The following is a 25,242-nucleotide window of genomic DNA, read 5'->3' on the forward strand; positions in this document are numbered from 1 at the left end:
GCGATGGATCCCTATTCATGCAAGAAAATCAACAATATACGTATATCCTATAATGATTCTTCGGGGGGGGGGGGGTCATCAACAGTTGTTATTGCGCAGCGCATCTCAAAGCTACTGTTTACGACCATACACATTTCGTATGGTAAAAAAGTAGTAAATATTATATCTAGAATGTATCTTTATAGGTTATCTCTCCAGGCTTATCAATTGTTGAATGTTTATTTGTTCTCTATGGGGAGTGGTGCGCGGGTCGGTAAGTGGCAGCTATACTGCTCTTTTCCCTTTAAGAACCAGGAAGCAGGCTCGGCCAAAGGAATGAGAAGTATTCCAAAGAGTCTGGTAAGTTTACTATAGATGGTCCTACGACTTTATCATGTTTTACATTTGAAATGATTTAAAGGAAACCAATCAGCACATGTGTAGACTACTGCCATGCTGAAGTATACTGTTGGAACACCTTTTTGATTTGATTCAAGCCTATAGCCACTATGTATGTGCAATACAGTATGTCCCCTGAGAAGAATGTTTGGCGGGTTATCACATCTGATGGTTGTCTGTCCATGCCCCTGATGATACAGTGGAGACTTAAATACTCAGCATCGAGCACAAGCTATAACATGAATACACCACTCATCTCTAACTCTTTTTTTTTTTGGTGGTGGTGGGGGGGGGTAAAAAATGCTGAGACGATATTTGCAGTATAGGTCCGCACTATACGTGACCAGGGCTGGAAGTAACTGGCTCCATTTACTATATAGAGTTGTCAATGCGTAACTGCAGCTTGGCTCTTGCTTAAGGGCTGCAGTAACCAAGTTCAACCATTGCACAATAAGTGGAGCCATTTGTTTCCAGCCCAGTTCAATGTGTAAAGAGGATGCCAATGTGTAAAGAACCTTGCCAATCAGTAACTTATGACTTTTAAGCAGAATTTGTTTTTTATTTCACTTAAAGAATAAAGAACAGAAAAGTTAATGAAGACTAGAGATGAGTGAACTTGCTTAAAGTTTGGGCTTGCAAGACCCTTGAACCATCGGCATTTGAACCCTGCTGCCTAGAGAAGTGGATTCAGCCGATGAAAAGCAGAGGAAAACATAGATACAGCCATAGGCCTAGGCCATATCCATGTTTTCTAGACAAACCTCTGGCTGCATCCACCTTCTCCAGGCAGCGGGACTCAAATGTTGATCATTCGGGTCCGGGCAAACCCAAACTTTGAGCAAGTTCGCTCATCTTAAATGAAGACACTTAGGTACCTACATTCCGGGCTACATTGTATATACTGGAAAAGGGCCAAATGTAGCCAGTAGTAGACTAGAATGAGGGCTTTCCTGGTATGTCAATTCATCACTTGAATGTTTATTTGATGTAATTGTAGCTTTACACACGGACATTCACCCACATGTACCCTCACCTTTACCCACAATTACTCGCAAACCGGCATAATTTATATAATCTTTCCTTTAATTTGAGTTCTCTGTCCGAATGAACAAACTATTCTGCTTTCTGAATAAAGTCTATTAAAATACTAGGCAAGTCAAGAACAAGAATAGATGTCTAGACTTGTTCTTTGATCACTAGAGGACGCTTTTAACAGGTTTCAAAATGTCTCACAGAGATGCAGCCCAGATCATCTTTCAGATGAGCAGGACTAATTTTTATTCATGCTAAAATGAACAGCTGCACAAGCCAATACAAGAAGGACCAACAGGCAAGATAAGAGAGGGAGAAATAATGTGAATAAAGATTGGGAAGCCATCCCAAGCGGCTTCACTCTTCAATTCAAACTAGTCGTAAAAATTCAAGACTCTCAAAATTAAAATTCTATATTGACCCAATTTCAACAACTTGTATAAGACAAAGATGGAGGTGAAATAATTATATGCGAGGCTGGAGGTCGTTTTTTCACGTAAAATTGATAAAATAAGACTTCTTGCTGGAGAAATGTCAAAAATGTATCACTGGTAGCTTATTCGTCAGACAGGAGCGGTCGGGTCACGTTTTACATCGATATCACAACGTAACACGTACTGTATAATCTCATGTTACAAGGTATATAACAGATGTCGCGGGTTTATATATTGATTACCCAAGCAGCTTACAGAATGGCTTTGTAGGGGCTTATATGTATTTAAACAGTAATTCCGCTCCGTAATTTTAATCATGCTGAACACTTAACACCAAGAGAAGGTGCAAAGCTGTCAAGATAGGGCTCCATTTACATAAACACATGTAGTGTTACTAATGGTTTTTTAGCATGGTGGCTTGTTCTGAACGCTTGTTAGCTGTTCATTGTTTCTACAAAAAGGAGTTGGCCTTAGAACTGCATGTATATTTAAGGGTTAAATGCTAATGTGGGAAAGTGTTTTAGAAGGAAACTTGCATATATTATACTATTACTTACTTTGATGGGAGCCACATAGGAGATGTGGTAGGATGGGCCCGCTATCCATTTTACATTGGGGTGCAAAAGCTTCAAAGGTTCATTCCACTTTAAAATTACATAACCTCATCCACACTATAGGGAATGTCAGTCCTATTGAAGGGGGGTCTAACTGTTTGGACCTCCCATCATCTCGAGAACAGGTCTTGTCTATTTTTTTTTAAGAAGCAGCAAGTCACACATAACCACCACTTGACTATTCACTTGAATATACTATCCTGGACAGCTCCATAGTAAAAGAATACAGCAGAGGCATGTATGTGTTGTTGCTCCAAGAAGTCAGGGCCCTGCTCTCGAGATAATAGATTGCAGATAGGATGTTCTTTTATCTCAGAATACACCATTTTTAAGTTGGATCAGACAAGCATGGAAGGGATATCGTGGCTCACAGACTCTCCCACAAATCTAGATACGGGATAAAATGAGGATAGTTTATTATGCTTTTGATTTCAGGAATAGTCTGGCAACAGATTTCCTCTCACTGCCCTGTGAGAAGACATGCATGCTCGGGTAATCAACAGCTACAGATGTGTCCACCTTTACCTTTCCTTTAGTTAAAGAGGTTGTCCAGACAAAACTATGAGAACTTTATTGCAGCAAACAAACAGGTGGTGGTATAAAAGAAAGAAAAGCAAGATGAAGACTAAATCTGTCGGTATTTAGCGACATACGGTATGAGATTAAAGTTCTCAGATCATGAGTCCCACCCAGCCATAATTATGTACATAAAGCCTTTTGAGTGTTCTGATTGCACATTGGATATTGTATTAAATTGGTTTAATCAGACATTGGGATCCTTTAAGAGGTTGTCTTGGCAAAATTAACTTGTCCCTTATCCAAAGTAAGAGAGTGCGGTGTTCTGACCTCCGTACCCCTGCCGATCTCCATAGAGGGCCCACGGCTCCTTTGTTTTGAATACAGCCGCGAGTATGGCTTGCGACACCCCCTCGTCCCCCCCCCCCCCCCCCGTGATCTCTTACTTGTCCCCTATCCTGTGGACAAGTTAATTTTGCCTGGACAACTTCTTTAAGGATCCCAATGTCTGATTAAACCAATTCAACACAACCAGAACACTCAAAAGGCTTCAAATTTTTGTTTGATTTTAATCTCATACCATAGCTCGCTGAATACAGACAAGGTTTGGTCTTCATCTTGCCTTGCTTTCCTTGATCCTTAGGTCTATACCACCACCTGTTTGCTGCAATGCAGTTCTCAGGGAGGAAAGACCTGCAGTTTCCTACATATAACCAACCAGGGCCCCATAGTAGTTACGTGGTCTCTTCATGGTATATATACCCTTATTTACCACTGTCTAAGGCTTCTGTCTAATGTGTATGTGCACTGGGTTATATCCAAGCTAGGCTCACAGGTAAGGTGACCCAGATTATCCAAAAATAATAATAGACGAATTGAAAATGAATTACAAGAACAAGTCACATCTTCTATTATTCCTGTGTGTGTTTTATTCTAACCGAACTCTCTCTCTCTCTGTATGAAACATTTCAGAGACTTGCTTATCACGTACACATAAGGGAAAGGAACAATGGAGTTCTTAGCCACCAGTTACATTTCTTCAAGTTAATGCAAAGTGATGGTTACAAGAATTGGCAGCATGACATGTTTGAAAAAAACATTTCTTACCATGTCGTCACATAAAATTAGAACAAATGTCGCCATCTGTAAAGGCTCAATGGAGACGTTAAGGCTCAAAGAGAATAAGCTGTGGAGTTGCTAACAACTAACACAAGTTTTCATACATTTCCACTTTAAAACCAAGCTGTGCTGTGTAATACTTTCAAGGGATGGTAAAGTTTCGTCTGTAGCAAAACAATTATTTTGAAAAAAATCTTCTCGCTGAATAATTTCCACCATGGCACTGCTAGCCAAGTAACACATAAAGCAGGGGTGTAGATGCGGCTAGGGGAAGCTACTGTGTCGTGGTCAGGTCTATGGCAGCACACTTTTTCCTGGTTGAAGAAAAGTCTAAGGCTATGTTCACACAAAGTACTACTTTTGAAAAGAACGACCTTTGTTTTCCATTAAAACAACCACAGTTTTTTTTTTTTTTACTTTAATTGACTTTAATGAATCTCATTGCAGTATGAAAACAACAGCCGTTCTTTAAAAAAAATAGTATGTTATATAAACATAGCCTAAAAGTCAATTCTTCCAATCATGAAAATTATTTTCCGATAATAAATGAACACGTACAGGTAGATTATTTTACTACCTTTCTGTGGTCTTTCATGTTTTATTTGTGTTTTTAATGAAAACTGTCTGCTTTGTTGGTTTCCTTAGCTCAAATTCTTGTCTGGTGTACATCCTGCAATGGAGTTCTCTTTCCTGCTGTACACTCTGGCTGGCAATTCTGCCTAATTCATCTCTCTTCCTCTACACCTTCTTGACTACAGCATCTCTAATAGGAGTTCCAAAACAGGATGTACACTATACAGCAGAGGTAAGGGAACCTTTGGCCAGTGCGGATCTGGGCAGGGATATGTCGACGTGTCATTTTAGCAGTTTCGTAATGTAAAAAAGTGCCTAAGAGACACAAACTATGGTGTGAACAGGCCCTTACATAGCAATCTACTGTATGGAAAATCAAAGTATTTTTCCTTTCTATTCTGTATATACAGAATAGGAACAATAAATGGATGTTATTATCCTACGATCCCGGCTCCTGTAAATCTCCCTCTTACGTGTGTTTATGTTTTCAGCATCTGTAATTTTCCTTTCATTGCCACATAAACAGTACAACTCTCCCCGTTCTGGATAATGGGTCGACTATTTTTACTTATTATTTCAACCACATTTTTAAGATAATATTTCTACAAATACATCACATGCTGCGTGGGCTTTTATAGTACCTGGGGATAAAGTACATGACTCCGCTCACAATTGTTGCATGGATCTAAAGGAAGTGAAAATACCGGATGGTTTTGAGATAAGTTTATAATTTTTTTTCTTCATTTGTTATAATTTTTTTTTTTTTTTATTGTATATTTTGAAAACATTTTCTCTGCATCAAGACAGAAATCAGGAAATGGAGTTCAAGGGGGACCCAGAAAATGTCTGATCAGCAGTGGTGCAGTATTGGACTGGGGAGAAACACTTAAAGGGGTTGTCCGTTAATGAAACCCAAGTTAAACTCTATAAGGAAACATATATTCTTAAATAAAGTTATGATCGGTCTTTCATGCCTTCTTTTTGCTTTTGTTGCAAGCTGTCTACACTGTTTTATCTTCAGCTAAACCTCCTGTCTGGTGTGCATCCTGTAACAAAATTCCTATTTCTGCATACAGGACTCTCTAGCCAGGAATTCAGCCAACTCTATCTCCCTCCCACTATGTGGCAATGATTATAGACAAAAAGGTATAGTATACCAAGAAGGTATACACAGGTATGAAATGTGTTAGAGAATATACACCAGTATACCAGTCTGTATCAAAAACAGTAGGAAAGCATGAAAAATAACAGAAAAGTAGTAAAGTTAGTGTTGAGAAAGCAAGCTGAGTTAAGCATAGTCCCTAATTGGGGTAAAGGTGCCACCACATCATATTTCCCCCCTCAGAAACAGATTATTTTTATTCTATTTTTTGCAATTTTTGTCTCTTGAAGGGAAATTAGAATGAAAAAATGAAATATTTTCTGCAAGATACATTAGAACTTGTGTCTTGAAGAAACCTATTCCATTTCTTTTGGTTCTAATTTCTGTATAATTCCATTAAACATCCCTTTAAGAAATGAAATATATAACAATTAGAATGAACACATGTAATAGGTTAACTGAGCATGGGGCAACTGGTTAAATGCTCCAGTCTCCCATTGATTTCAATGGGGTTCATTACTCGAGTCTAGTACTCCAGCATTGAAAAATACTCAAGTAACAAGCACTCAAGCATTTCAGTAAAAGTAAAATGACAATTAAAGGGATTGTCCAATTTTGTTAAATAACTACATTTTAAAAGAGCTGAAAATGCCACAATACCACCAAGTATGGCACATGGCCACTATGTCCAATCCCTGTCCTCTGTACACGCTGGAATCAAGGGTTAGTGTTCAGACCATTGATGACTGCATCGGACAGCTTGTAAACAAAGAGTTGGCACTAGATCAGTGGATATAGATAAATATTAATTATTTATCTTTTTTTTATCTATTTATTATTTTTTTTTTTACAAAAAACAGACAACCCCTTTAGCCAATATTTCCCATGGTGGTTTGAGAAGATCAGGCTGGAGCCTCAGACTGGCCTTTATTTTCACATGATTATTCAAGCCAACTATAAAACCAGCCATTTTTCTGAACACAATAAAATGTGTACATCCCAGAGTAGTAATGAACGCTCTAAAGTCTCAGGGTAAGCTAATCATGTAGAGTAAAAATACAGCATATGCAATTTGGCTGCATATCTGGCCTTTCAGCAAATTTAATGGTGCATGGACCCAGAGGTGTAGTTATACAGATACTGCGTAGGAGCTCTAAAGCCAGATTTAGGGATGTGCAAAATGAAAAGCATCAGATACAAGTCAGCAAAGTCTGTTTGACATAGGTCGGTAACACATCAGAACAACATCTGTCAGTATGGAGCCGCACACTGTGTTGCCATGCATGGGGTCCATCTGAGTGACCTCAATTATCACTGTAAGCACATAAATACTCTGGATTACTGTATATACCCACAAATATGTATAAAGAAAAGGTATATGTGTGTGTTTGTTTTCTTAGGCCATGTTCACATAACATAAGTTCCGTTGGAATCACCGTCGTTGTTACAACGGCCATGAATCCCACGGAACTTACGTAGTGCTGTCTTCTGAGGGAATCCCAGTGGGAGTGTATACACATAGTATACACTCGGGCTGGGATCCCTAGTGGCGCCATAAAAACCTGACATATCAGTTTTCTGCGGCCGCTATTCAGTGAATAGCAGCACAGAAAACTTGTCAAACTTAGCGGAGCTAAAGATCATCTTCTCAGAGACCGGTTGATCTTTTCAGAGACCGTGAATACAGCCTTATACTGTACATACACACATACATATAGTGTACTGTATATACACATATGCATGTCCTACGGTTGTCTGTGCTATAACTTGTTTCATTTGTCCTTAAAGAAGCAGTTAACCAAAAACTTTTACTGGTACGTATACTCACCACAGCTGATTGCTGTCCCGCGGCACGCCTTCGTTCCGGTCCCGCGGTACAATTCAAATCCAGTGCACACTGACTTCAGCCTCGGCAGTGGCTCCTCTTCTCTGCCTTGTAATTGAACGCTGGAAGTCACGCGCTTCCATAGAGAATGCATGGAAGCGAGTGAGATCTGGCGTATAATCACAGGACAGAGAAGATTACTCACAGCAGAGGCGGATTTGAACAGCACTGCGGGACCGGAATGAAGCGAGTATTTGTGCCCGTGGCTACGGGGAGGGGGGGGGGGGCAATAAAAGTTTTTTGTGAACTACTTCTTGAAAGGAAGCTGCAAAACCCCACACCGACTGAGGACATGAGTGGCGCTGTTTCTGGCAGATTTTTAATCCTGAAAATCTCTTTCAAGGGGCACAAAGCTCAACTGACGGCCGGGTGGCTTGGTGGGGTGGTTGGTTATAATTCAGACACTCACTGATCAAAACCTTTAGGCTATGTTCACATACAGTATGTTCACATTGTTATACTGGTCGAACACCATCTGGTGTTTCCAGAGCAGCAAGAACATTTATTTTTCATACGACCCATTTGGGGGGGTGTTTGGAAATCAAGCATTGATTTCCATACACACCATGGATGAACAGAGTGTATCCGTTTCTTTCATGGACGACTAATTATGGCCGCTGTTAATGGAACAGCGGCAGTTATTAATTGACATGATCATTCTTTTACACTGCCACATTTACACGGCCACATTCGGTGTGGCGTTTGCATAGAACGGGCGGCATTGCATTGATTGCAATACAATGCCGCCCAGTCTATAAAAAATGGCCCCTAATTTCCATGAAAACAGTGAACGCTCTTTTTAAAAATACTACATTGTGTTAACATAGCCTAAAAGTGTCACAATGATATGTAAAAAAAAAAAGTTTATATAAATGCTAGCTACCCCTTAACAGAAACCTTATGGCCTTGTTTATTGTATCGCTTGGCTATCGGTACATTGCTTAGTGCTGATGGAGAATAAACTTTGTTTGTTCTTGTTTAGTCGTTATAATGAATTTCAAGCTTGCAAAAACCCAAAGCTTTGAAAAAATTACCAAACTCCAAGGATTCCAAAAACTCAGCAGCTCCTGGCAGTAAAAGTGCCTTATAATAGCTGCAAATGCAGAGAGCACCGGAACACGTCACCAGCCACAGACTCGACTTAACGGAACGGAATGCTCTCAATGCTAAATAACAAAATAAAAATTACATAAGTCGGAGGCTTGAAAAGTCATTGGCAGGGGATGATTTATGGAGAAGGAAACAGCAAGCCTAAGAAAATATTGTTCTTGAACAGTAAATAGCAAGACTGCTAAGGAAAGTACAAGATGCACTGTAGAAAGGAACACATATTGCAAGTCATTTACTTTTGTAGCTTGGAAGCAATGTTTTAGCTTTGATATATTCTATTGGGCAAACATAAAATGTGTGCACAGATGGCGGTGACAGTGATCAGAAATGCGGGTAATGGTACATTCACAATATTACAATGACAAATACACAATGTGCAAATACAAAACAGGAAGAAGAATATGATTCTTGTAAAGATCAACGCATCTTCTACTGATTCTAAGAACAGTCTTAGGGGCCAGGCAATTATTACTAGTCCCAACTCAAATTAGACTGAGGGCTGATGGGCATGGTGTTTATGGTTTTCCATACTGTCTATGGGCCCATACTGTACCTTTAGAGGTCTGTGACTGCTAAGATTTTGGCAGTGGAAGAGAAACTTTTGTGTAGTACTAAGAAAACAGTTAACAGCTCACACAATGGGATATTTTGGTGATCACTGCCGACGGCCATGAAAAAAAAAGGATTCGTTATTATATAGTCATGATCATTCGCAAATAACGGAGGTCCTTTTTTATGGCCATCGACAATGACAGATGCAAAATCCCACTGCATGAACTTAGTAAAAGGATTATCCGAGGCATACACTTTTTATACTCAATTTGGGTTGCTTTAAAAAAAAAAAAAAGGAAAGTATATGCACCTGACCCCATCCCGGCATCTTCTCCCTGCACTTTCCCCCATCCCTGCATCTCCTCCCTGCACTTCCTCCCTGCACTTCTCAATCTCTGCATGTCCTTCTTGCACTTCTCGATCCCTGCATCTTCTCCCGCCACTTCTCGATTCCTGCCTCTCCTCTCTGCACTTCTCGATTCCTGCCTCTCCTCTCTGCACTTCTTGATCCCTGCATCTCCTCCTTGCACTTCTCGATTCCGGCCTCTCCTCTCTGCACTTCTCGATCCCTGCATCTCCTCCTTGCACTTCTCGATTCCTGCCTCTCCTCTCTGCACTTCTCGATCCCTGCATGTCCTTCTTGCACTTCTCGATCCCTGCATCTCCTCCTTGCACTTCTCGATTCCGGCCTCTCCTCTCTGCACTTCTCGATCCCTGCATCTCCTCCTTGCACTTCTCAATTCCTGCATCTCCAGTGTGATCAGGAAGCCAGACAGCTGAAGGCAGGAGTGGTGCTATTTTTGGAAGAAAGCAGTCATGTTTAGCTAAGTCTTGACCAACTTTTTCAGTCCTATAAGTCGAGAGGTGCGGTTTCCATGCATTGGACTTGTTTTTCCAACACATTAAGATCTTTGGATTTTGGAGACCAACTCTCATTCTTCTAACCTACATCATGTTTTTGGTCTATAGTCATCTGATAAACATTATTAGATATGTTGAGCCCCGAGGAATAGTAAGCAAGGAAACCTATGTACTAGGAACACCTAAGAAGACCTTCTTTTTTTAGGGATGCTTTAACCACAACAATTTGCCTTTTTTGATATCGGTAAGATCCTTACACTTGCCATTTTTTTTTGTTGCCTAATACACTCCATGTAAATTTGTCATTTCAGCTTTGTACTGGGGCACAGCTATAGTGGGTGCAATGGTGGCCTTTCCTTGTGTACCCTGGCGCCCCTGGTAATGGTTGGTGCAGGACCCGGTGAAAGATGTTGTGTTTAGGCCCAGAGGTTTCCCCTTATGTCTCTGTTACATCTATTTATGAAATCTAGATGTATATTTAGTAAGAATGGTACAGTCCTATATGTAATATTCTATCCTGTATACTGTGCAATCCTAGATAAGCTGCACTTTCTAAGCTTTGCTCATGGCTGTTGTCTATGTCTGCTCTATTTTTGTACATCTCCTCAAAATGATCAACGGTCATTTGAACAACTCCTATAGAGCTGTTTAATTAGCGTGTAAATAATGAATATAGGCCCATGAAGATGACATGAATAATGTATATCTAGAATTTCTATCTTTATCTGCTCAAATTATTCTGCCAGTTTGGTCACTCGACATTCTCTTCCAGCAAGACTGCGACTTAACTCAAACAGTATGATAATTACTTTTCATTCTATAATGATTCCACAATTATGCTTTTTTTTCTCTCTTTAACTTGTTATACTGAAATGTTCACAGTGGAAGGACATGGATGCCAGTTTAACACATATCCAGCTTGCTGCACATATGGCTGAACAGAGGAACTACTGAAGGGAGGCTAATATTAAGCTTCTAATATTAAGCTCTAGGACTGTATAAAAGGAAGGTCTACTGAAAACCTAAAATCATGCGGTGATATTTAAAATCTATGAACACCTTCGCACTGATATTTTTGTTTGTTTGTTGACTTGTTTTCTGAAAGCAGAATTAAGATGTTTTATAAAAAGTATTTTTTTAAATAAATTTTCTACCATTTAGCTTTTACTAGGTAAGTAGGAACCAGTTTGACCTTCTGCTCTTTTGAATTGGCAACCAGGATGGAGAATGTGTTATACACAAGGTTAGAAAGTAGACAGAGAGTAAGAAACCTTCGACATCTTACACAGACTGGAGAGAATATCAAGCTCAGGTAGTGAACTGCAGAAGCTGCAGGAGCAAAAGCAAGCAAAATTCCTAATAAAGACTTAACAAGATTTTTTATGTTCCACAATAAGTACAAAGCAAGACTAAAAGTGTTTTTTTGTGTCCACAGATAGGGTGTATGTAAAACTAAAAAAGGGTATTAAATGTGCAAAAGTTATCAAGTATTTTGAGAATTTAGTGGAAATTTTATGTTGCTTATGTCTACCTTTTTATTTTAAATTCTTGCTGGGAAGCAATAAACCTAACTTTTCTATTCAGGCCTTTCTCTATAACTCGGTAATGATAGGTTGCTGTGATACGGGCCATAGTTTTTATAATCAACAAATGTTTTCTGGATATAACTGTTATTTATGCACATATAAGATAAATTGGAACAATGGTGGTGGGATAATCCACCCCTCACCCTTCTGAAGACGGCTCTCGCAGACCAATGCGGTGCTGCCGTAGTGACCCGACCATAGATGGATTTGGTCTCTCTGGGGTCTATGTTTCCGTGCTCTGAGTTAGCACGATGCTTTGTCCTGTCTGGAGTATCCTCTGAGCCGCTGCAGCGTCTGCTTGTTGGTGAGCGCGCGCTCTTTCAAACTGTTGTTTGAAATAGATGCCGTGGAGAGTACGGCTCCGATTCGGGATCTTTTAAACAGACTTGAATGTAAGTAAATGGCTCTGTTATCCTTTATTCTTAGGACGCATTTCAGGAGGGCTACTCGGTTATATACATGTAATATGGAGTTGTGTAAATAAATTTCATACAGCATAGACTAGACTAATATGCTGTATGAAATTTATTTACACAACTCCATATTACATGTATATAACCGATAAGCAATGATATATTACTGAATAATTTGTAAAGTAATTATAGATCACTGTATGATCCGAAAATGTGGAAAGACTACCCGGACCGTTTCGGAACGATCCAGAACGGGTCTTACAAGAGGTTCCGATCAGATATAAAGTTTGAACTGATACCATCTTAACATAGTTATCCAAAACTCTTTGCTGAAGAAAGGAGCGAGTAGCCCTCCTGAAATGTGTCCTAAGAATAAAGGATAACAGAGCCATTTACTTACATTCAAGTCTGTTTAAAAGATCCCGAATCGGAGCCGTACTCTCCACGGCATCTATTTCAAGCAACAGTTTGAAAGAGCGCGCGCTCACCAACAAGCAGGCGCCGCAACGGCTCAGAGGATACTCCAGACAGGACAAAGCATCGTGCTAACTCAGAGCACGGAAACATAGACCTCAGAGAGACCAAATCCATCTATGGTCGGGTCACTACGGCAGCACCGCATCGGTCTGCGAGAGCCGCCTTCAGAAGGGTGAGGGATGGATTATCCCACCACCATTGTTCCAATTTATCTTATATGTTCATAAATAACAGTTATATCCAAAAAACATTTGTTGATTATAAAAACTACGGCCCGTATCACAGCAACCTATCATTACCGAGCCTTGTTTGAGCTATTTGTATCACAACAACCTATAAAATACATAGGATTCACAAGATAGACTGTATCTATCATTTTACAGTGGAGATTACGATAACGCTATCCTGCCGACAGAAACTAGTACTCGGCACAGGGATTCGGGATCACTTGGTTATCCATTCATGTGGATTGACTGCGCTGGGCCCGGCGCAGCCTAATACCACTGGGCTCATATTGATACTTTATATATTTTTATATATTTTTACCTTTTAATCTATATCTCTCATATATATTAAATTCATCTACATTTTTTATATTTTTATATTTTTTCATATTTCTTTATATTTTATATCTTATCAAATATTGTTAGATTTTTGATACATCAAATATATTTTAGCTGCATTTTGATTATTGTGGTATTGAACTACTTTGATTCGATTCTTATAAATTTATGTCTCTTATAGAAGTGTATTCATAGACACTGATTTATCAGTTTATGAACTTTTTGTGCTATACTAAATATTAATGATTACCTAGATCTTTCTTATATATATGGTCTATATCATCATAATTTAGATTTATTTAAGTATACACCCTATATTATCTTACATAGACTATTTCACCCTCTTCTAGAGAGCCTACTACTTTTTCCTATTTATTATTATTCTCCTAGCGCTGAGACAGTAGTGCACTCGAAGCAGGTGATTCTCCATATACATCAGTGAGGTGCAGCGAACCCTCATCACCGTATTCTTGGTATTACCTAAAGGACAGACTCGCAAATGGAAATCCCTGTCAACTTATCGACTATAGACATCTTTTTTTTTTAATCTATTTGTTGTTTTTATGGAACAAAAATGTTCTAGCCTCTAGAGTTTGCTGTGTGAGCTTTGCTTTCTCTCTATAGTTGTAGAAAAGCCTTTGTTAGCCTGGACCTGGCCCACAAAGAGGTTCCTCCAACCAATAGGCACAACCAATTCAAGGATATCCAAAAATGTATTTAAAAAATGCAGCTACTACCGCTACATGTGAATAAGTGGATAAAGCATTTGGGTAGTAAAACCACTAAAAAGTTAATGCTAAAAACACATACAACGTGTTTCAGCTCCTATTTTTAGTTATGGTGCCTTCATCAGGAATTTTTTTACCTGATGAAGGTTCCATAACAAAAAATAGGAGCCGAAACACGTTGTATGTGATGCTCTCCGTTGGTGGTAAACTGCCCTGTCTCAGAACAAGTGCACTATAGAGCTGTGCCTATACTTTTACACAACTCTGTTAGGTGAGTGGTCGGTCTCTTGCTTTTGTGTTTCTGATCTCTTCATTTTCAATCTCTCTACAGTTGCACATTGTATGATCCCCCCCCCCCCCAAACATTGCCTTGAATCTGCTTTTCTCTCTTTCTCCAGCCTGTGTGAACTGCTCTCCAAGCATTCTCTTCCTTATGTCTATATGTCATGTGTTTCATTTATTATTTTTGTGGGTCCTATCAATATAAATAGGTCAACCATGGACCACTTCAAAGTGAATAACAGAGCCCCCTGTCCTTGCAGCCACCTCTAAGATCAGCTTTGTGGAACTTAATTTCAATACAGACTATGTCAGTAACTGGAGTCAATTCCCGTACTCTCTGTCATTTTTATGACAGTTTTACAGCAGTGCTGTAAAGAGAGGTCCATAGGTATACAGTGCTATATCCCACATTCTTATTTCCTTTTTATACCTTTTCTTCCCGTATGAGTGTTACAAGTTTCCCAATATTTCATAATTATTACAATGACCATGCAGGGATATGGTAGCTTAACACCTAATGTTATCGATATACAAAATGAGAAAATGTGGTCTCAATCTGGGAAAAAATGTCAACTTTATCTACGAAAGGCCATAACTTACTCTATAAAACTGCCTCATAAAGCTAGCAATGTACTCAGTGCGGATGAGTTTAGATTCATAACTTACCTATAGCACATACTATATATTCCTATACTCATGCATTATGTATGATTCTTCCCTATAGTGCCATAAACTATTTCAATTGTGTGTCTCTAGTTTTGGCTTTTCAGGTCAAAGCCGATATTGGAAATATAGCATTCTGCTGTTTATGAGTTTCATATAACATGGAAACAGTTTTTATATCTTCTTAGAATATTCCGGAGCTATGTAGATGGAAGCCGGGAAGAATTTGGTATTCAGATTTTCTAAGTTTATAATCCATGTAATATTCTGCTGTATACACTGTTGCTGTTTAGCAGTATCATAGAGTATCCACACCTCGAATCTGTAACTGTTCCTCTAAATCAGAGTCCCCAGCCATTTCTTGCCCATGAGCCACTTTGGCCTATGACACATGTCACATGCTACACTAGATATATTAATGTTAGCTGTCAAGAATACGATTTAGACCCAACTACCAAAGGTTCAGCAGGGCTATGACTCCATGGTATATTCTTGGCACCACTTTTGTACAATAGTAGTTGCCATCAACTGCAGAGTTACAGGTAGAGGTCTAACATCCACATATGACTCCGAGGATATTGGTTCGGGGGGGGGGGGGAGCACTAAAGTATCTCAAAAACTGCTAGTGAACTGTCCCAGTTATTTGGAGAGGAATATGTCAAAAGTTTTGATTGTTTGTGGTGTCAGTGTTAAGACCCCCACTCATGATCAGGCGGGGGCTTAAAGTCTATAAGTCTATGAGGCCGTCCAGTGAAACACGACAGATTACAGTAAGCTGGGGGATAACGCTACCGTGCACTTCTTCTCGCTTGTTTTTGTTTGGATCTCAGCACCCCGACTGGTCTAAACTTTTCACGTCCCTGTTTCCAGCTGATAGGGACTCAATGCTTACCCATGTAATGCTTTATATGTTATTTTTGGTTTGCTTTAGACGAGACATTTACAAGGGAAAAGAGGGGAGGAGAAGAGAATTAAACACTTTCAGACTCCCCTACATCACACGTGTAAAACTCATGGCCCACCAGCTGTTGCAAACCTACGATAACCATCATCCCTGGACGGCCCAATGATGGGAATTGTAGTTTTGAAACATTTAAAGGGCAACCACTTGACCCCCCCTGTCCTACATATTACAGCTGATTCCTGGTCCCTGAGTGTGGGGGACGTCTATCTATTAGGACACCTTGTGATCAGCTTACTGATTGGGGATTTTTCTTATAAAAAAGTGATGATGAACAGTGTGAAACCCCTTAAAGTGAATGTACCATTATGTACATCGCTTTTCAGATCCTGCGGCCCAATTACTGCGTTCAGCATGTTCTTTGGCCACGCAACGGCCCGGCTCTATGCACTGGAGAAGGGCAAGTGTGACAAAAACCCTTCCCTTCTGTGATGCAGCTCCATTGATTCCAATGGAACCGTATCACAAAGGGGAGGGGAGATTGTCCCACTGGCGGGGGGCAGGCCCGCCCACAGTGCATAGAGCTGGGTTGGTGCACATCCAAAGAACAGCACCGAGGGCGGGAATCAGGCAGAGTTTCGAAAAAAGGACTGCGGCACTGGGGTTCCCGCACCAGCGCCGATCTGCTACTGTAAGAGGGGGAGGGGAGGAAACAATGTACCTAATGTTAATTGTTATAGAATGCTTATAGAATTGTTATAGAATTCTTACAATATTTAAAAAGATGGAACCTAAATGTAAATAAAAACTGAGCAAATATGTTTTTGGATAACAAATTTTACACTGCAATAGGGACATGGTGCAGAAACCCCCCAATCTATCCCCCTTTAGAGCAGTTCAGCAGAAGTAATGATGACAGCAGGCCTGGGGTGCACATATGGTTTAAACCGGTACCATCGCCAGAATGCTTAAATGTTATTTACTGCAATGGTTATAGCTGCTGAGTGGGACATCAGAAATCCTATAACAAAGCTGTTATGTCCTATCTGGGATAGACAAAAAACATTACTCAACTGTGCAGAATATTTCTATGTGTTAAACAGTAGAATATATGCATGATGTTCCCATGTCACCAATTCACTTCTAAGAATAAAAAGATAAAAGATTCTGGCTAAGAGAAAACCAATACAACATAGACAATGTGGTGTGCAAACAAATAAGGATTATCTATCTATCTATCTATCTATTTATCTATCCAACGAAAAATCCGTAGCACTCCAGCTCAGATGGTAAAAAATGCGTTTTATTCAAAAAAGTACATAAAACATAAGCGACGTTTCGAATGCCTCACGGATCCGTTCTCAAGTAGGGATTTGAAACGTCGCATCTTATGTTTTATGCACTTTTTTTCTCTCCAATCTATCTATTATCTATCTATCTATCTATCTATCTATCTATCTATCTATCTCCTATCTATCTATCTATCTATCTATCTATCTATCTCCTATCTATCTATCTATCTATCTATCTCCTATCTATCTCCTATCTATCTTCTATCTATCTCCTATCTATCTATCTCCTATCTATCTATCTATCTATCTATCTATCTATCTATCTCCTATCTATCTATCTATCTATCTATCTATCTATCTATCTATCTATCTCCTATCTATCTATCTATCTATCTATCTATCTATCTATCTATCTATCTCCTATCTATCTCCTATCTATCTATCTATCTATCTATCTATCTATCTATCTCCTATCTATCTATCTATCTATCTATCTATCTATCTATCTATCTATCTCCTATCTATCTATCTATCTCCTATCTATCTCCTATCTATCTATCTATCTATCTATCTATCTATCTATCTATCTCCTATCTATCTATCTATCTATCTATCTATCTTTTATTTGAAGAATATATTGTCACCCTTTCTGGTTTGGAACCATTATAGGTCAGTTAGTTATTATGACTTGATCCCAAACGCAACTTATCTATTGTGTCACTTTAGTCATATGCCCCAAACCACTGTTGGGTTATGCTCTGGGCCGTTTGTACACTTTATTGATTATTTTTTTTTCTTTTTACCTGGATTTGTTGTTCACTTTCCCAATGAGTTATCACTATAAAATGCACTTGTGGGGAGCCAATCAGAGGGTAAGTGTAGGTTTGTGGTTATAGGGGTAGAAAGAGTAGGGGCAGCCCTTTTAGTAAACCCGCTAAACCTTAAGCGGTGGGGGGGGGAGGGGTTAGATTGAAGAACCACTTATAGAGTCCAGTCCTACATTCAATTTTGAATGCTGCAAATACCCCAAATATGTTGGATGGGCACGTCATCTACAGGCGTTTGAAGGTGGTAAGATATCTTAGTTGTTGCTGACCTTATCCATGCCATTATAGACGGGTTGGCAGACGCCCGTTAGTACTAACTTTGTTGAGTGTTTTTAGCCTGTGATAGTTAAGGGGAGACAAAAAAGTTGTGTTTTATCCTGGACATTATTCTGTGATCACTTTAACTGGGAATAGGTATAGGCAATTACCCTTAATATGTAGCAGTGACTAAAACCCAACACAAGCAAATGTTCAATCTGCGGAAATATCCTTTAACTCTGATTATTCCCTTTAAACGTGCAGTGAAAACTCATATATTAAATATCCATATTGTAGAACTAGTCATACAGAGTCATAAAAGTACAAGCATTGACATTTCAGAAAATCAAGTCCCTTCTAACCAGTGTTGTTCGATACATCGGGAATCACATTATATCAGAAACTTTCCTTCTTTATTAGATTCCTATTAGAGCGGAAAACATTTTCAAACGTAGCATCTGCGAATCTATTGGTGTATTTATTATTCCTGGTTTATGCTGACTCTGAGGCAGAACACTTCACTCTGGAATTGATCTGTTGACTGAGTTTCAGAACATCTTCCATCCTTCTCAGCCTCACACGACCTTAAGAAACACTTCTCCAGTGATGACGATCTCCAGCGAGACGAATAGATAGCCGTCAGCAATGTGACCCAAGCGCATTTACTGCTCTTATTAAGGTCAAAAGAAATTGACGATGTCAGCGATTCTAAAGACATCCCCAAATTATTGTAATTCACTTTTATTTTCTCGGAATGTTACTCTCGTAAAGCATCTAAGCATGTGAGCGAGGTCCCGGTTACAGCAGAAAGAGGAAGAAATAACAAGGGACATGTGAAATCTAATTATAAATTCATTAACTTTATTCATAATACCTTCTGTAATGATCAGTGTTTTAAAGCGAATCTGTCCCCACCCGCAGCCCTCCCCCCATTCTTCTTTCCTAAACCACTGGTGCCATTACTCTCTTATTATCTCTCTTGAAGTCCTTTCCTGGTGTAGAGTTTAAATTTCTCCTGGTGCCATCTTTTAGCTAGAAAACACATTTTGTTCTGAAGGAGCGGCATCAAGGAAGCGGGGCCTAGATCGTCTGTGCCCTAGTCCTGCGGCACCTCTCAGGTCTTCCTCCCACCCTCTTTTGTTTAGCGACACCCCTGGAAAGGATTCTCCTCTTTTGTGCCAATGTAGAGCAAAGAGCCAGGCTGCATTGGTGCAGAAGAGGAGACTTCTGCCCAGGGGTGTTGCTAAACATACAAAGGGTGAAGAGGAAGACCTATGCAAAAAGAAGGTTTGTGGAGCCTCAGTCATGAGTCGCAAAACACAAGAATAGCCACATATCCCTCCTGGGAAGGCAGACTGTTGCTAAGGGGTTCCTCCTAGTGAGAAGATCACCAAACCACCTGATATGTAGCCCCTTAAGTCCCACTCAGTTGGGAGAATTGGGACAAAAATAGGGAAATACCAGGGTGCCCTCTTTTAAATTGAAGTCTAAATCAGTATTGCGACATGACAAGGTGAGGAGGAAGACCTGAGAGGTGCCGCAGGCCGCGAGTATTGACGTACTAGGCCCCACCTCTTTGACATCACTTCTCCAGCTGTTTTCCAGTTAAATGATGGCACCAAGAGAGATTTGAGACCTGCGAAAGGGAAGGACTTCATGAAAGCTAATGAACAGTACTAGTTGTTGGAGGGGGGTTGCGGGTGGTTACAGATTCACTTTGAAGAGATACAGTCTAAACTCCCCTTTCCCTGGGACTTTGGCAATGTTAGCACCATAATGTTTTGGTTTTTTTTGCACTGAAATGCTTGAACAAATATCTCCTATTCTAGTAGATGTATGTCAAATTTGGTGGGCAGTGTCATGGAGGCAAAGCATATTGGGTGTTATGCCCTCAGTTCTGAAAAAAATGCCCCATGGCAACATTGGGTTTGATGTCATCAAGATATGTGATTTTCAGGCATGAACCAAAGTGAGATGGAGGACACAACAGCCAATGCGCTCCGCCATCTCCTTGACACTGAAAAAGGAAATGTTTTGCCTAAATTAACACACGGTCGTCTAAATATAAGGTATTTGTGCAAGGATTTCATTATAATAACACTATGGTGCCTAAATTGTCAGTGGCCCGGCAGGGTTAGGATGGTGTTGGTGGTGACAGTAAAAATGTAAGAAGTGATCTGATTGGTTGCTCTATTGCAGCTTTGTACAAGTTTTGATAAGTCACCAAAATGTCTCACTAACGGTACTCCCAGTAATCAGCTGAAAAGCATCGAAGAACCATCATCATCATCAATCAATGAATCTACAACAAACTTTTCTAAAATCAAACCTAGTTTTAGTCTAGTAAAAGTCATTACATTTTTCAAGTGTTGTGATTTTGAGGCAAAATATAGAATAAGATTCTGGAATGTCTCAATTTAAAATTCTCCAGAAACTGTACAATTAGAAAACCTGAATGACATTTACAAGATCAATGCATCCACATCTATTAAATGAGAAGAGATACTGGCATGAAAAGGCAGCCCAATCGATAAGCATCATGTTATTAAGAACCAAAATTTTTAGTAAAGTCTGAAACTTACTGGCTGATCATTCTGTGTTTAGGAGTAGAGAAGAGTGAAACGCCCCTCTAAATGAAGTGAACTGCTTTGTTTGATAGACACCTGGCGTATAAGTTACCTGCCGTTCTGCTCCCTGCCGCACCACTGCAGGTGTCAGGAAAAGCTAAATCCAGTCCTGGGAAACTTGGAGAAGTTTTCCACGACTGGATCCAGCTTTTCCCAGCACCCAGGGAGGAGCCTCAGGAAGAGGAACAGAGTTGAAAGACATCAGGCTGAGAAGCTGCTTGCCGATCAAACAAAGCACTTCAATTCATTTAGACGGGCCATTCACTCATCTCTACATAGGAGTCCAGTGGGCAGTCACCCTCCCAAAGATGTAACTGTCACTGATCAGGACCACCCACTAGACTCCTAAGTCCAGAATGAGCAAAGATTTCAATAAATAAAATACTGAACATTTTCTAACAAGCCTATAAATCAATTTACCCTCCTTTTTCTCTTCATGTTAAACACGAAAGATTCCATTTTCACGATGAATCTGTACTAGAATGTAGATACTGCAGATTACAGATGTGTCCACACTCATCTTATTTCTAAAGTAAATATATTTAGTAAGACATGCTGTCAGATCACCGGCCTTTTACAGCATCAGAGGTCATCATCTTCTCTCTGTATAAACGCTGTGTAAGTGTATGAGAGAAGACACTGAGACTGTCATCTAAATGAGGCCTTTTAATGGATAATGTGATCGCTGTTGAGCAAAGATCATGAAAGTGTGTAGGCTAAGGAACTGGATGCCTGTCATTCAACTCCTTGGGTTTGGAGAAGATTGAGGCAACTAGAGGTCTGCCTGGAAAACATGGATACAGGTTTTCCAGGACCCCCCCCCCCCCCAGGGGGGCATCACACTTCTCCAGACACAGGGAGTTAAATTGCAAGTGTTCAGGTTTGGAGTAGTTGCTGAACCTGGAAACTTTCATGAACTTCACTCAACACTAGTTGTGATGAAAGGTTGACATGAAAAATTCTAATCTAAGGGACAGATAAGACTGGACACATCCACTGCTTCTTAATTACAGAAGGGATTTCCCTACATTACTGGGCATATTAGCTACTAAAATGATAATCATAGTATGAAATTGTGCAAAATCACTATAGAATCTCTGCCCAATCGTTGTAAGACAAAGTGACACTTATCAGACCATGAGGAACAAATTTCTGAATAGGAAGATCTATCATTTACAAAACATTTCATCATTTTTCATGAACATGCACGTATTCCTATCTATCATTTTTTTTATGTTCTAGATTGTGAATCAACCTGATTGAAGAATTGGGTACAATCATTTTAACAACTTCACAAGATTTGAAGATCCACAGTCTATAGGACAAAATGAGTTGACTTGATATGCCATAGGAAATATATCGGTCAGGGTCTAAGTGTTTGGACCACCACCATTCTGGAGAATGAGCCAGGGGGAATCTACTTAGTGCGTTCTCTCCCAGCTCTGTATGACGTGACATGAGGCACCTTTATAATGTAGGTCTATGGTCCGGCCTGGCTCACACAGACACAGAGCTGGGATTAGAGGTGCATGGCAGCCCGTAACTCTTTCCACTTGTTCTCCTGATTAGATGCAATCTGAACACTCACGACCCAACCAATAAAAATATTTGACGCTTTCTTTTTTTTGTGATGGGTACTCTTTCATTTACCAAAAGCAAATCTGAAACATCGCAACTCTATAGACCAGACAAAAAGGAGTCTAAATTTTGTCTCAGACAGCTATCAACCAATTACAGCTCATTCTAAGAAACATAAGCGGATCTATGATCTATGATTGGTTGTTCTCTGTCCACAACAGTGATAAATCTGGGCCAAATTGTTAAATATGTCATAATTAGAGATGAGCTAACCTCGAGCATGCTGGAGTTCATCCAAACCCAAGCGTTCGGCATTTGATTAGCGGTGGCTGCTGAAGTTGGATAAAGCTCTAAGGTTGTCTGGAAAACATGGATACAGCCAATGACTATATCCATGATTTCCACATAGCCTTAGGGCTTTATCCAACTTCAGCAGCCACCGCTAATCAAATGCCGAATGCTAAGGTTCGGATGAACATGAGCATGCTCGAGGTTCGCTCATCTCTAGTCATTATTACAGATGGGTGAATCACATCCGAGTTCAAACTAGAATGCTCTGCATTTGACTACCGGTGGCTGAAGAAGTTGAATGCAGCCCTAAGACTGGAAAGACTGTCTGAAAAACATGAATACAGTCATAGGCCTGTTTCCAGGACTCCCTAGTAGAGATGAGCGAACTGGGTTCAGGTTCGAGTCCATCTGAACCCGAACTGTTGGCATTTGATTAGTGGTGGCTGCTGAACTTGGATAAAGCTCTAAGGTTGTCTGGAAAACATGGATACAGCCAATGACTATATCCATGTTTTCCACATAGCCTTAGGGCTTTATCCAACTTCATCGGCCACAGCTAATCAAATGCCGAAAGTTCGGGTTCAGATGGACTCGAGCATGCTCTAGGTTTGCTCATCTCTACTCCCTAGGGATGCATCCTGCTTCGTCAGCCACCGTCAATTAAATGCAGAGCGTTCAGGTTCAGACTCAGATAAAGTTTGCTTATGTCTAGTCATAATGACACACAAATTTATAAATCACAATGGAAACTGGCAAAGCTGAAAACTGGGTTCATCTCCACATACTTGCTAAAAAATACTGCACTTGCACTACCTCAGAGAAAAATTCTGAAATTCATTTGTTACGTTTAAAATACTTATTTTATAAGGCCTCAAATGTACTCCGTTTCACATTACCTTTCCATAAAACTGGAATGTTACAAGTATAGTTCAGACAACGGTAACTCGTCCATGGTTCTCCATTGTTGTTATGTTTCAATTATTTATTTTATTGGAAAGCAAGTGGCTGTCCATTAGACGCTAAACTAAAAAAAATAAAGGTCTCCCTAGGAAGAGTGGGGCAGCACTTCATGGAAATATCTGTAAAGAATAAATCCAATGGAGACTTGAAGCTGCTATTCCCTAGCAATTCAAAGATGTGAAGACTTTTTTGATTATTTCCAGAGATTGAAGGGGTACGTTATTATAAATACTGTATCTTTTCAATATCTGGACATAATTCCCAACATTTTTTTTCCCATTGACACAAAACGTATAATTCAACTATCTGATATACATACTTTACACTGAGGCACATTGACAAACACCATACACATCTATAATGAGAAATTAAAAAAGCAGTACCTTTACTTTTACCTAGAGATTTGGATGGAATGGTTCCATGGAGAAAGCATTTCCAGACAACGAAGACAGAGGAAAAAAAAAAAAAAACATCTATGAGTATATGTAAATGCAATCATTTGTTAAGAAAAAACTGATACCGATGAGAAGGTGGAAAAGGATGATGACAATGATGACAAGGCATGGCCCAAAGACTGGTGCGCGTCCCACCAACCTTGGACATGCTCAAAATGTTCATGCTCTTTTTTTTTTAGTTAAAAAAATAAAATTCTGAATGACGCAAGCAGATGGCACACTGGTTACTTCATGACTAATCGGCAAGATGTTTGCATTCCAGAGACAGCTACGATGTGCTTTCAGAGTGAACCAATCAGCCATGCATCAATGAAAATTAATGGAGCCTTTGCTGGGTACAATATGATAAACTGAGAGTTTTCTCAATCTAAATAGCGAAACACTTTGTTGTTGTTTTTTGGTTGTTTTTTGTCTTGTTGACAATTTTCATCCAGTCCCTTCAGCAGTTTATCCCAATCTCAGTAACACACTTTTTTTTTCCAATCAGCTGCTTGATCTCTTCCAATTTGGTTCAGTTATTATATTGCAGAAAAGGAAAAGGATATCAGGAGTGAACATAAAAGAAATAAGGATGTGGCTAAAATAATGTGTCAAGATTTGCAGTCATACACAGCTTAAAAGCAAGTGGCCCATCATTGCAGTGAAGGACTGAAGCAGCTACAGAACAGTAGGAAACAATGAAAAGCAGAGTGGAAAAGGAACAGAGCCCATACCTTGGTCGCCCATCATCAGGTGTGCCAGACCTTAAAGGGAAACAAGAGCATAGTCAGCAAAGCACAAGGGAGAATGGGAAGATGTTGCCACAGCTACAAAAATGGTTTGTGACAAACAAGTGGTCTTCCTGCACAGTATCTGCATTTTAAAAGGGGAAAAAAAATGCATACTGGTTTCGACCCCGATGGACAGACTCAGGGATAAAGAATGATTCAATTGCACGCTACAAACTCTACTTCACCCTGTGTTTCATTTATTAATATAAAAAGAAAAATTAAAAAAGAAATAAAAAAAAGAAGCAAAAACGCATTTGGAGTCTAACAATGAGAATCATCCCATATGTCGTGTCTTTTTTTCTATCCTTTTGATGGTTTTTATACTGTATTCACTATTTATGATCTCTTCATTTTTTAAAGAAAGTTCAGCAGATATCAGGCTCATCAAAGAAGAA

The 25,242-nt window shown here is 39.6% G+C and overlaps 1 protein-coding gene across 11 annotated transcripts in view; it reads right to left on the bottom strand.

Annotated features, from left to right (window-relative positions):
* The window catches only part of NRXN1 (neurexin 1), a 1,072,395-nt gene that overhangs the window by 936,330 nt on the left and 110,823 nt on the right, over nucleotides 1-25,242 (bottom strand). For 10 of the 11 annotated variants that reach the window (XM_069954851.1, XM_069954854.1, XM_069954852.1 and 7 more), the window contains 2 exons: nucleotides 24,791-24,820; nucleotides 24,006-24,017 (listed from right to left, as the gene is read on the bottom strand). The exons of the other annotated variant lie outside the window; for it this stretch is intronic. In XM_069954851.1, coding sequence (XP_069810952.1) covers nucleotides 24,006-24,017; nucleotides 24,791-24,820 — 42 coding nt within the window. The remainder of the gene's footprint in view (nucleotides 1-24,005; nucleotides 24,018-24,790; nucleotides 24,821-25,242) is intronic. 11 annotated transcript variants of the gene reach the window in all.

This window comes from Dendropsophus ebraccatus, chromosome 15 (genome assembly GCF_027789765.1).
Source record: "Dendropsophus ebraccatus isolate aDenEbr1 chromosome 15, aDenEbr1.pat, whole genome shotgun sequence".
Classification (NCBI taxonomy): domain Eukaryota; kingdom Metazoa; phylum Chordata; class Amphibia; order Anura; family Hylidae; genus Dendropsophus; species Dendropsophus ebraccatus.